Raw genomic sequence first — 14,206 nt, forward strand, 5'->3', positions numbered from 1 at the left:
CATGTGAATAAATCAAAAACGTTTGGTGGTTGATAAAATTCACTGTGGTATGCTGATGCCATAGACTAATGAAAAGATAGACGAAGGAATGCTCTCACCGAGTATGTTCGAATTGAGTATGCTTACAGAGGTACTCAAAATAAAATGCCAAAAAATACAAGTTAATAAATATTTTGTTTTGGCAAAAGGCTACATGGGGTTAGTTTTTGATGGGAACAATATCCTCAGACAAAAATATCCATGAAAATATTGCCATTTTCCGCAAAAACTTTTTTGAGTTTTCGTGTTTGAGTAGGTTTACGGCGCAAAATTGAGTATTCCTTCGTCTATCTTGCTTATAGGTTTGATGCTAACTTATAGGGTTGTTAAGCAATCACATGTGTGTGTCTGAGTGTGTCATTGACCATAACGCACGGCAAACGTTTCCCAAAAATACTTGTCGTTTCGGTGGTGAATGAAACAACTCGACAAAGCATAGCTGAAGTTACATTTCACCAATCGTACGGTTTCCATCTTTTTACGTTGAAAAGTTTGTGTTTTTGTTTTGGTTGTGAGAATGAAACGATTCAGAGAAGCTGAAAAGTTTGTGGCTTTGTGTGATTGGTACGGGAATCGTTTTGTTTCTTTCCGTTCATTGTTCTGTGGTGCCAGAATATGGTTAATTTTTTATGACTCAAAATATTACTCACATTAATTTTCGAGGATGAGATTTACCTAGCTCATGGAAGTGGTTCACTGTCGGTACGAATATAAAACAGTTTTTGTTATCAGCTTTCAACACAAAATTTTATAGTTTTCCAGATGTTATGCATTTGCCTAGCAATACACTATGACATTTTTATCAAAACTATGACTTAAGTCGCGTTCTGCGAGTACATGACCACAATGACTACCAAAACATGACAAAATTAAAATAAATAAATATCAAAAAATACGTTTTTTTTCAAAAACATCGACCCAATGGTCCTAATTTTTATTGATTCAGATACACACGTGTACTCATACTCGTCTAAAGTATAACAGATGTGACTTATATTGGGTAACTAACTATTCGTCAAATCCTCAATACATACTCAAATACAAATATAATTTTGAGGTTTGGATGTTTGTTTATAGACTACTTGTACATACATATAAAAAATTACATTATATATAATAATTATGTATAAATATGTTTGTTAATAAGTACGTGTTGACTAAAACTATGTTTCAAAAAAATAATATTTTCGTATTTATTTCTATTTTGTTGAGTTCGTCAATACTTTTTTGAATACAGATTTTAATACTTTAGAAGATTTTGTTAATACTACTGCAATGACATGTATATTTCTGATATAACTACATAGTATTATATATGTGTACATACATATGTATGTATGAATGTATGAAGGCTGCGCCCCTAATGAACATACATATGTATGTATTGTTACTATAATAACAATTAAATTATAATGTTTATTACTATACAAACAATTCATGGTGGGTCTATATTTATTCGTTTCAATCTATTTATTCGTGTTCTATTAATTATTTTATGTTTGATTTGATATTATTAATGTTTATTCTTTGTTTCTTTGAAGGTAATAAATATTTTATAGGGTTTCTTAATTCTAAGTGTAAAAAACAACAATAATAATACCAATTATTTCTTACGGAGATTGCTGATCATCAAGGAAATATATTTCGATACGCTACAAACCAAGGCATATTGAACAGGTAGTGGTATTACACCAGCTGTTCCAATATGAAGTATCAAATTCCTTTGTAACAAATTTATGTTTGGTGTAATTTCCCAAACAGCGTAACCCTGCGTTTATAAATGCCAGTATTGGCAAGATAATAGCAAAAATACAAACCTTTTTCACAAATACATTTATAAATGTTTAAATACCCAGCAAACCAAATGTCTGATGTCCGACACGTCTGAACAATTTCGGAAGCAAAGTCGTTCAGATTTCGTTCCGATTTCTAAACGATTTTTCGGAGAGGAAATAGTTCAGATTTTGTACCGATTTCGTTCAGATTTCGGAACGAATGTCGGATAGAAATTTCCTTTCCGAATTTCTTAAGGATTTTCTTCAGATTTCGTTACGAAATCGGACCGAAATCGATCCGATGTCGCTGCGACATTTTGTTCCGAAATTATGTCAACCACTTCATACAACTTTCGTTAAGATATCGTTACGATTTCGGACGATACCTCCGACATTTTGTTCCGATTTCGTTACGAAGTCGGTAAGATTGGTTTGCTGGGTATGTATAGAGAAAAGCAAGGCACATTTATAGAAGGTAGAAGTGACAATCAGCTGTATTTTAACTTTCTTTTTCGTATAATTTGGTTTTCAAAATGTAAAAGGGTTACTCGTGAAATTTGAAACTTCGAAATTTTGCTACCATAAAATACTTCTTTTAAACGTGTAATAAAAATTACCAACGAAAGTTTTGAATACGTTATATTTACATTTTGATTCAAATTTGTTCCATTTTAGATGATTTTCAAAATGTATTTACGTTTTTCTGAAAAATATTTGGGAACGACCCTATTATTCAATACTTATCTCTGACAATTAATTTTCAAAAACAACAATGTTGTTTTTGTAAATTTGTTAGTAGTTGTATTTCGTGCATATACCTTTTATAAATTTGCCTTGTAGAAAAGTATAAATGTATTGTTGAAAATGGTTTGTAACTTTGCTATTGTCTTGCCAGTGCATAATGGTCCCAAATCCAAATTTTCTGGCCAAAACTATTTCAACGTCCATTTTGTATTGAAATTAATTATTAATTTTAATAAATGTGTACAAACAGCAATTCTTACTTTTTGTCGACCAAAATGACCAAAAACTGCCAAAATTTGTTGAACAGGGTGGTCCCGTTGTGTGGGGTCTAAACCAAAACATTGACCTATGTTAACAATTTTTGGTACGAAGGATTCATATCTTCCAAGAGGTTGAAATACCAAATTTCAGCCGAATCGGTCATAAAGTGTCGCTAAAATTCACAAAATATCTAAAATCGGACGGTACTTTTATGTGGGGGCTATGACAAAAAATGGACCTATTTTCAAAAAACTTTCACATACTTGTTTTCTGCACTCTGAAACCCTTAAATATGAATTTTAAGAAAAATCGGTTGATAGATGCAGTTATTACCGTTCTATTCCAATTTGATACTACGTACAGTCACAACAGGTATTTACAAAAAATTCTCCCATCTTAAAATAGAAAAATCCACTTTATTTTAACTGTGGCAAATTTGAGCAAGAATTTATTTCTCAATTTATTAGTTCAGACCCCCAGCTATCTTCCAAAATCAATTTGGAGTTGGACAAACTTGGACATTTTTTTAAAAGTTTAAATATATTTTAAAAATATTTGTAAAAAACAATTTTTAATATATGTATATATATATATATATATATATATATATATATATATATATAAATTGATTTTACTACGCTAATTTTACAAATTTCATCGTCATTTTTTTAAATATTATGAAAGTACTCATTAACAGCTTCCCGATTCATAATAACTTTGGTCTCACTTCTGTATATTTATGCAGCGACGAAATACAACAAAAATTGTATATTTTACAGCACAAAGTCCGTTTTATTTTTACATAAAAAAGTGTCAACTTTGGTACTGCGCCAATCAACGAATACTAACGTTATTTACAAAAACTAATTATTTTCAGATGACTTGAGGTGTTTTTTATTATTCTGTGCAAAAAAAGTTAAAATTTCGAAACTTCAAAAATAGGGTTTTGGCCAAAAATTTCCTGATTGAAACCTAAGTGCAGTGCTGTCTGTGTGTGTCGTAAGGGTTCGTTCACTCCTCGACAGATATGCGAGAATATGGTGTGTAATGATTTAACAGTACTATGGATTTTCCGGAATCCATGCTGATGTTGTTACAATCGGCAGAAGGGAACTCGGGCAGTACGATTCGCTCGGTTGGAATTTTTATCTGGCTTCTGTAGCGGGATCACCCTGTCAACTTTCCAGGCCTGATATAATATGGGTGGCTAACGATAAATTGAGGACAATTGCTGCCATCTGTCACTCTCACGTCGATGAAATAACAGCCGTTCTATCATCCTTCATTCCCGTATTCGGAAGTAATTAAACCGTTGGCCACAATTCATTTAATCCTGTACAAATGTTCAGATTGTGAAGGCACTTGTGTTCGTCTATGAACTTGTTGATATCAAGAGTATGTTTCTGAAATCTTAGGTCTTTAGGGGTTGTAAGACAAAGTTTATCATTTCCATTTGCTAATCCCGTCACGGAGACAACGATGATAGGAAGGTGGTCTGTGCCAAATCCGGACACGTGAATTGCAGGAATAGACGAAGACAAACATATACATATTTATTAAGGTGACGGCCGGCCCCTGGTCGAAGATCCTTCCGAGTCAATCCGGTGCCGTGGGATTGGGCAACATTATTGGCTTTTTTTCGAAGTAAAGGGTGTTTTTTTAAGCCCGATAGAACTTGAAATTGTAAAAATAACACAAAAAATTAAATTGTAATCAAATGTTTTATTCGAAAGATCAATACGTGACATTAACATTTGAAAATGATTTCGGGCATATGGGCACCGCGGCTGTTCTTGACGAAGTGCATTCTGGACCTCCAATTTTTGGCCACTTTTTCGAGCACTGCTGGCCGTATGTCACGAATAACACGAACAATGCTGGCCTCCAAGGCATCAATTGTTGCTGGTTTATCAGCATAAACCAGTGACTTCACGTAGCCCCACAGGAAATAATCGAGAGGTGTCAATCGCACGACCTTAGAGGCCAATTGACAGGTCCACTTCTCGAAATCAACTTATCGCCAAATTTTGATTTCAATAAGTCGATGGTTGCGTTCGCCGTATGGCACGTAGCGCCATCCTGTTGAAACCACATCTCCTCCGGATCAATGTCATCCATATTTTCACACAAAAAATCATTGATCATGGTGCGGTAACGATCTCCATTGACCGTAACGCGAGCTCCGGCCTCATTTTTGAAGAAATAAGGTCCGATGATGCCACCAGCGTGAAAACCGCACCATACGGTGCATTTTTCTGGATGTAATGGAGTCTGTAGGGTCTCTTGTGGATTGGTCTCACTTCATATGCGGCAATTTTGCTTATTAACAAACCCGTTAAGCCAAAAATGCGTCTCATCGCTGAACACAATTTTGCGATAAAACAACGGGTCATTTGCCAACTGCTCTAGAGCGAATCGACGACTGATTTTCAAAGTAAATTTGGATAATTTCGTAGCGTTGTTCAAGCGTGAGTCTATTCATGATGATTTGTCAGAGTATACTGAAACAAATAAAAAAAAGTTTCATCAACAAAATATGGACTAAAGCTGAAATAAACACAAAGATGTAAAATAAACACAAAGATGTTTCATCAAAATTTAATTTTTTGTGTTACTTTTTACAATTTAAAGTTCTATCTAGCTTAAAAAACACCCTTTATTTGTTACACATATCACTCAAAAAATGAGACATCTCAAAAAACCAATTTCGAGAAAAACGCGTTTTAAGTTGGCGATATTTTGCAAACGTCTAGCCAGATATCAGTGCAAAATTTCTGTGCTAGATCAAGCATGATTTGAAGTGTTTTAGTGCTTCTTAAACTCAAAAGCAAAGTTCGGAAAAAGTGCAGATTAAGAGATGCTCTCGAATCTCTTTGTTTTTTTTTTTTTTGCAACAACTTCGCTACCCCATTACGACGGTACAAGTGTTTTAGGAGCACGTACTTACTTCCTGAGAAAATAGCCCGAAAGCTGTAACAAAACCCTATGACACCATGTATTGTGGCTAGAGGGCATTGGCCCCATCCATATTTTCAACATTTTTGGCACAAGTGCAGTTTAGGGACTATTGTCGATTCGACATGAAATTTATTTCCTTTCACGACGGTAATTAAAATAACGATGCCTTACCCCTTGGCGAGCAATGCCAAATCTTTTCCACTAATAAAATAGTTGTTTTAAAATATTAAAACAACAACAATGGGATTAAGCCAGACTATTTTGAAAAAACAAAATTGCAAACGCTATCCCAATAAAAAAACGCCACAATGCTTCAAATTGAAGACACTGGCACGACGTGTGTAGTTTTTGCTGTAAAGCAGACCAACCAAATTTTGGTGTGTGCATTCGTCAAAATTCGACGACACATACAAGTGGAAGAGGTTTGAATTGTTTTCGCAGACACTTTCGTCGGAGTTGTATGAGGTTGCCAAGGAAAAACTTCTCATTGAACTTTTTTCTTTGCTTACCTTTATACTTCGAGCTGACGATTGATGTTTGGGTATAAAAAGTTTATTGTTAAAGAAGATATTGAAAAATAACTTCGGTGGAGAATATCCACAAACAAGAAACAAGGGAACTGATGAGATCCAGTGGCGTGGATCGAAACTATAGTATTCCCTGCCTTACCCCTTGGCGAGCAATGCCAAATCTTTTCCACTAATAAAATAGTTGTTTTAAAATATTAAAACAACAACAATGGGATTAAGCCAGACTATTTTGAAAAAACAAAAGATGACTGAGTACGTAAAATTACAAATTGAGTAAATGATTTGGCCGAATCAATGCATTTCGAATTTTTTTTTTCCAAACGTATATCAAGTTCCGAGAAGGTCTATATTGGAAGACATCTTCCGGTACCTCCAGCACAAAAGTTAAAAATTATCGCTTAAGTGAAGTTTAAGGGCTGTTCGAGGGTCAATTGCAAATTTTTACAGAAAGTACTTCTTGTAGTCCTGTTTAAAGAGATATAATGTTTTTCGTGGGCAAGTCCATGCTTTCTTATATTTTGTCCTCTATTTAAACAAGTAAAAAAGTATTAGTTGGCTTTTCCGACATAGATATACCCTCAGCCTATGTGAATTAAAACTTTCATCTACGAACAGATGGAATGTATTTAGGGTCCATCCAGAATTTTGTGCCCTGTTTTGGCCATCTGAACTTGCCGACAAAAATCTGGATTAGGGTTAAAGTTCAAAAGTGTTGCGGGGGAAGTACTTTAAGGAATGGACCGACATAGTCCATTATGGAAGTGGATCTTATTTTGGAGTCAAATCTTTTTGATAGATTTCAAGCCCACTTGAAAACACGGAAAACATAATATCGCTGAAAACAGGACTACAATGAACAGACCCTAAACTGCACTTAGAGACAAATGTTGAACTTTTATGGGGGAGGTATCCTAAGAGGTATCGGCCAAGTTAGAAGTTAAACTAAATTTGGAAAAAATATTAGGAGATCTAAAGTTTGGACCAAATTGGTTGAACCGTACTAGAAATATCGTGCATACAATTTTAGTGACATTGTTTTAAATATTGGGGGAAGTACCGGAACTTGTTGCCCATGTTCGAGCTGTAACTAAGTCAAAATATGGCGGACAGCTTTCTCAAGAAGTATGGGCTTGCCCCTGAAGAAACTTTTATCGCCGTAATTGAGGCAGCGAATGCAAGTTGCTTCAATAGAATTTAAGAGCAGGCCTTAAAGTGAACTTATCCGAAATTTTGTGTGAGAGGTACCCGAAGGAGTAAACAGATATAGTCCATTTTTAAACCAGATATACCTCTGGTAGATATATTAGGATGTGTAAAGTATGGACCACATCGGTCACACCCTTCAAGAGTTATCGTGCGCCAATTTTTCCGAACATTTTTGAACTTTTGTGGGGAGGTACCTGAAGGAGTGGAACGATATGGCTTATCTTCGAACTTAAACTATGTTCGGACAAAATACCGAATCGGCATATCCGTTCGAATGTTATCTTGCGCTCCTACCACTGCACACGGTGTTATAGGGTTTTTTGAAACTTTCAGGCTATTTTCTCAGAAAGTATAGACTTGCCACTGATGAAACTTGTACCGTCGTATGGGGGACAGTGAATACAAGTTGCTAAAACAAAAATAAAAGCGATTCGAGAGCAGGTACTAAACTGAAATTTTCCGAAATTTTGTGTGGGAGGTACCCGAAGGAGTGGACCGATTGAGTCCATATTGGTACCTCATCTAAGTCTGGTAGAAATTTCACAATGTGCAAAGTATGGACCACATCGGTTACTCCCTGCAAGAGTTATCGTGCGCACAAATTTTCCGAACATTTTCGAACTTTTGTGGGGTAGGTACCGGAAGAAGCGGACCGATATAACCCATTTTTGAACTTAAACTAAGTTTGGACAAAATATTACAAATTTTGAACCGGATCCGTTGATCAGTTCGAGAGTGCGCTTCAGCAAGCCAGGCAGGCAGACGGACGGACATTGCTGAATCAACTCCAAATTGTCTGAAACGGATTTCGTCCAAAGATAGCTGGGGTCTAAAACCATTACTTCGATGAGGCACATTTTACTCGTATGAAAGTGTATATACCCTCGTTAGCATAAATGCTGAGGGTATACAAAATTAGAACCCAATAAGTTACAGAATATTTACTGGAAGTTTGGCAAAAATCGACAAACTATTTTATTAAGTTTACGAACCACTAAGAGACCTCAAAGCATGATTGTTCTTTTTGGCTCTTGTGTAGTTATCTCTTTAAGTTGGGAAGATGAAATTCAATCGTCAACGTAAATTGACGATATGGGAAATTAGGATATGTGTGAAAGTCGTAAATCCTGGTCGAAGACTATACAAAATAGATCCCATTTGAATTGAAAAAAAACGTTTGACTACAGAATTAAATAATAATAACAATGACTCTTATAAAAGTATTGGCGTTTCCATGCCAACTAATTGAATACAAATTCTAAGTGGGAATAAATAATCGATTAGAAATTCTTAAACTTTTCAATTTTTTATGTAATGACACGTTTTTGCTACAGTTTTTCTGTGATATCAATCAAGTCGATGAAGTTTGGCAGAAATGTGATGAAATGTTTCATTAAAACGTTATGGAATTTAATTTTAGAAAATAATTACTTTAAAACTTTACGTTGACCAAATTTTCAGTTTATGGCTAAGAAGGAAGAAAATGAGTTGTTCCTAAGTCTAAGCTCTCGACCAAAACCTTAAAAAAATTTTTTGATATTTTCCACGTTTGGCTTCGGTCTAAATTATTTAATTACATCGATTTGATTTACCTCATACATTTGTGTTTGTTTTTTCTATTCTACTTTTAATTAGAAATCAGAAATTAATTTGTTTTAGCTAAAATTAAATATTAATTCTACTTTACATATGTCTGTCTATTGATTGGTAATTATTCTATATGTATGTAGTTAACATTGATATGCACTATTTGCACTGTGTAAATGTTAATCTAAATGATATTTCAATCTTCATTACATATGTATGTATGTGTGTACTTACATATCGTCGAGTGATATTTGTTCTGAGTTTGTGTATATTAAATATTTATATATGTATTACTAATAATACTAAAAATATTAATAACAATATTTACAAACTATTTAAGGCGACATCAAACGGTTACTCTCGTTTCTACTTCTATGTATGAGTATCTGAGGTGACCTGTACGCGGTACTCACTTGACACAAATGACTCAGAAAACAGTGAGCTATGCAGATTCGTCATTCATTGCATGATGACATTTTTTGTTTCCTTTATTTGATTTTGAAATGATTTTCTTGGCACCTTCCTCTTCAAGCACTTCAAATAATATGATCACTGTCCTCGTCCACATCCACATCATCGCTTCTTCTTTCGTGATCCAATAATCCAAAATTGAATGTTGGTCCCTTTATATAGGAGTTACTTGCGTGCCAATCATAAAGTAAATCTCACAAAATCGTACAGACCGCAAACAGGGCTATCACGAAGAATACCATGGCGACAATGTCTTTGTGCAGGCTACGATCTCGATAGAATGGTCGGGTACTGTACGATTCTTTGCGTATTCGATTCAAGAGCCACAGTGGTATTACCAATTGCATTATATCGGGTACCATGAAACCAATGTCGCGTACAATTTGATGTGCATAACCTTCGCCTCGTACCACATTCAAGAAGAACTGATCGAAACTGCTGGCCACAATGTGCAGTATCGCAATTCCAACAATGCAAAAGATTTTCTTCGATGTCACCGGATTTGTACTGTCGGCTAAATGCATAACCATTACAGAGGCCACGATTTCAGTTAACTGTAAAGTAAAATGAGAAAATAAATCAAAAAATTATTTTAGATGATATAACAAAGACATTTTTAAATGATCCATTCAGATTCTCAGCAAAGTACCCTGCCAGCATTTGGAAGTGAGTTTCTCACTCCCTCGCCTAAGACGTCACTCCGCGGGCACTCCAAGGAAGATCTTTGATGAATTACACAAACAATTTCTATAGCTTTATTGGGATTACCTTTTATGGCGTATGCCGACACTTCGGAGTGACTTCCAAGGCGATTTTTTACATTTATTTAATAACTCAACACATTTGAACAAATATGGAATTTTTGTTGTTGTTGTTACAGTATTTTAAATGTATGTATGTTTGTTTTTCTGCTTTATCTGTCTCTAAGTATATCTCCAGTTCTAGGAATGTGGCTGTTTCGATGGGATATGACCACATATCTACTGGAGTTAGGAGTAGATTTGGCAGGGCAGTTAAAAAGTGCAGGGTGTCGTGCGGGCCTGTGGCGCATGCTGCAGATGTTTTGCACGGTGCCATCGATCCTTGCCCTATTCGAATTCAGACAGCTGAACCATCACGAGCGTAGTTGTGGCATTACTACTCTGGTTCGTCGTGGTAGCTGAAGCTCCTCAGCAGCGATAAATGGGGGATGTTCTCCGAAGACCGCATTCACAAGATAGTTTTTTGTGGCATAAGCGACTGCGTCCGTGTGAATGCTATTTAAAACAGGTTTGATAGGCTTGTTGTCCTAGGGGTTCTCTCTTGCAACGTTGGACCTATCTTTCTAGATCAAGAAGATCCCTCCTGACATGCCTGGGTGGGGTCCTGCAACGTGGGCACGGCATTGTGTTGCTATGCTGGAAGAATCTTTGTCTCCTCATGAAAATGGTGCACTGAAGACAGGAGGAGGCACCCTGCTACAGTTCTCTGGGCGACATTGTGGCAGGTTTTAAATTTTTCCATTACGCTGGACATACATTCGCATACCATATTGGCTCAACAAAGCTTACCACAGACCGACATATCGCATTATATGTGACCAACAAGGTTTCTTTATATGCACCCCAAGTTCTACCGGCTAGGACTTAAGGACCATGTTCCTACATGTCAGTTTTTCGCAGATAGCTGCGGCATGCGTAGTAGTGTCGAATGTAACCACTAGAGTTTTTAGCAGTTTGTGGTTGGAATTCTGCTACCGTTGACCACGACATTCAACACATAATGAGATGCTTACGTTGCACTACTTGCTTGGGTGTTTCCGTGAGAGCCATCCCAATCACCATCTGGTGGGTAGGCCCGACACATTAAGGCACATCAGTAAGGACATCCATGTTCTAGAGGGAGAGGTCCAACGATACAGGAGAGAACCCCTTCCTAACTGCGGCCTCCATGTGGTGAACAGATTGGCCGTAGATGTACTGGTGAGTATCTGCATAATTCTCGAGTGGAAAAAGGTGGTAAGTTCGGTTAAATAGGAGTTCAGTCTTTCACAGATGTCATCAGGGTAGGTACCTGACGCTAGGATCCTGCAATCATCCGTATACCTTACGACATCGGTACCGTCTGGAGGGGGCGGAGTGCAGGGGACGTAGAGGTTAAACAGTTCCAGAAATATCACACCGCCTTGGGGAACTCCCTGTTTGACTGTACGACGTTTGGACTTCTTGTTCCTGAATTCCACATATATAATTGATTATCCAATGTTTCAAACTTAGCAGGAGGTTGTCTGCTCAATGTCCTCAAACAGCGTGGAGTGCCTGACTGTATCAAAGGCTTTTGATAAGGCAAGCGCCACCATTACTGTTCTATCACACGGCGGTCTTTGGTTGAGTCCTCGACAAATATGTGTGAAGATGGCGTGCAGCGCTGTTGTCATGCTGCTTACGGAAACCATGCTAATGATCGGCAACTTGATTGCTATTTCTGACGCTGGGGAGTCCTTAAGGGTCTTTGCTACGGACGACAAAAGCGAAATCGGCTTGTACGAATCACTTTTGCTAGCATACTTGGCGTCAATAGTGGGACCACCCTGCCCATTTTCCAGAATTCGGGAACAATGACGGTTGCAAGCGACAGGTTAAGACATTTAGTGAGACACTCAACTCCCCGCATATTCAACAATTTTGAGCATTACCAAGGAGATTCCATCAGCGCCCAATGCTTTGAATGATTTAGCGTTCCTGATGGCATTGGCAACAGCATCCGTTGTAAAAAGTGGTCATACCTTCCTTCTTTTCAGGGTTCGAGAACAACTTAACCGTTGCCCACAATTCACTTATTCCGACTCCAATGTTGCAACTATTCAGATGATTTAACACTCGTTCCGCTTATGCTCACCGACCAACATGTGGATTTCCAGTGTCAGTTCCTTGACTCTGGGGTCACTGGGGTTGTCACAACGAAGCTCATCATACTCATTTGCTAATCCCGTCGCCTCTGCGTGGAAGTTTTGTCTCTCTTCGGGTATGCGACCAGTAGGTATATGACGAGCGGCTGCAGCAGTGATGATGTCTCGTCCTTTCTGCTACCCGAACATCAGAAGGGTTGGACAGATCTGTGAAGCGGCGATTAGTGAACTCTCTGAAACTCGGTCAATTAGCTTGCGGCGGTCAGAGGTGATGAAACCAGTCGGTCTGCTGATGGACACAATTATGGAGAGATTGTGTGACCCAAGAGAAACGACGGGTTGATAGGTAACGTTATTTGTCAGACCATGTGACACGATGGTTATATCTGGCGAACTGCGATAATCTCCATGAATTCTGGTAGTTCTTCATTGATCGTGCAAAACGTAGACCTATCAATCTGCTCAGCCAGCACTGTACTCCTCTGGTCATTTCGGAGGACCGAATGCCACAACTTATGATGACCATTAAAGTCACCCACGACCAAAATCCTTCCAAAAGCGGACTAATTGAGTACATATATTTATCGGCGGGATGTGTACGTTAAGCAACTCTACCTCGACAGAGGTATTGATATGATTGATATGCCTCTATTACAATGTACTGGGCTATAAGTTTAGAAACTTATACTAATGGGAGCTACATATATACCGTAAGTTCAGTAGACGTATATTTGAATCCAATAATACTTATATTTTCTTCTGTTTTTTAAGATGCTGAGCGTTCGGAATTCGCCAACAATTGCGCATATGACAGCGCTGTTAAAACTCAATGCTTTCCCCGCTAATTTGGGGTGATTGTAAAAGCGCTGTTTTAAACGCTTTCGCCTGCGATGTCCAGGTTAACTGAAATATGTTTTCACCACGGACTTTAGCGACTTAGCTAGCGCTACTAAGTCTAATGAAGATAAACTTAGTTTACAATAGTGAGAAAATTCCGTACGATTTTCTGCTGGGAACCTTGCTGAGGTTTCTACCTTTACTATTTTTAAATCAACAACTCCAAATAAATACCTACCGTAAAAAATAGCTGATGATTCCACTGCTGATAATAGTCATCGTTGTAATAATTCAAATATGCCCACCATGCATAGTAGTGCGAGAATATCGATAGACTGAATAGCACCAACATCGACCAACGTATCCGCTGTTGCATTATCAGTACAATCAGACGTTTGATACATTCGTACAGGCCAATTACAGCGAACACGGTGAGCAGCCACATTTTAAAGGTATTCTGCGTTGCATTGAAGTACATGTGTTTGTAAGCGGCCACCCCCGATTCGTATGGTCCCTTAAAGACGGTATCCCAACAGGAACAGGTACAGAAATGTTTATCGACATAGCGAGCGTAATTTTCCCAGAAATACCATAAAATCGCCATGTGTGCCGGTGGTATAAGTGCCGGCGCCAGTGTACCACAGGCAGCTGGCAGCCATTTGGCATCGAACATTTTGGTTAAGTGCACTGCCAGAATTTTCATTGTTGAATTGCGGATCTGTTGTCTAATGCCGACGTTGTTGAAATATGTTTTGTTGTTTGTTTTTTGTAAATCACAGCGAATGCAAAAAATCTGTAAGAAAGTGAATAAAAATTATACAAATTATTATTGAATTAACATTAAAAACATGTAAAATTCTAAGGAGTACCAAGGAGAATTTAACTGCATTATGGGGCCATGAGGAAAACTA

General features: G+C 37.4%; 1 protein-coding gene across 7 annotated transcripts in view; it reads right to left on the minus strand.

Moving 5' to 3' along the window:
- Positions 1-5,200: 5,200 nt before the first annotated feature.
- The window catches only part of LOC141400655 (uncharacterized), a 45,407-nt gene continuing 36,401 nt past the window's right edge, over positions 5,201-14,206 (minus strand). For 6 of the 7 annotated variants that reach the window (XM_073980007.1, XM_073980010.1, XM_073980009.1 and 3 more), the window contains 2 exons: positions 13,534-14,088; positions 9,071-10,125 (listed from right to left, as the gene is read on the minus strand). In XM_073980007.1, the coding sequence (XP_073836108.1) occupies positions 9,766-10,125; positions 13,534-13,998 (825 nt within the window). In that variant the 5' untranslated portion in view covers positions 13,999-14,088 and the 3' untranslated portion in view covers positions 9,071-9,765. Of the gene's footprint in view, positions 5,321-9,070; positions 10,126-13,533; positions 14,089-14,206 lie in introns of those variants that run through there. The other variant, XR_012412164.1, reaches the window with a different exon arrangement.

Source organism: Musca autumnalis, unplaced genomic scaffold, assembly GCF_047663935.1.
Source record: "Musca autumnalis isolate F117 unplaced genomic scaffold, ASM4766393v1 scaffold_4, whole genome shotgun sequence".
In the NCBI taxonomy this organism is placed as follows: domain Eukaryota; kingdom Metazoa; phylum Arthropoda; class Insecta; order Diptera; family Muscidae; genus Musca; species Musca autumnalis.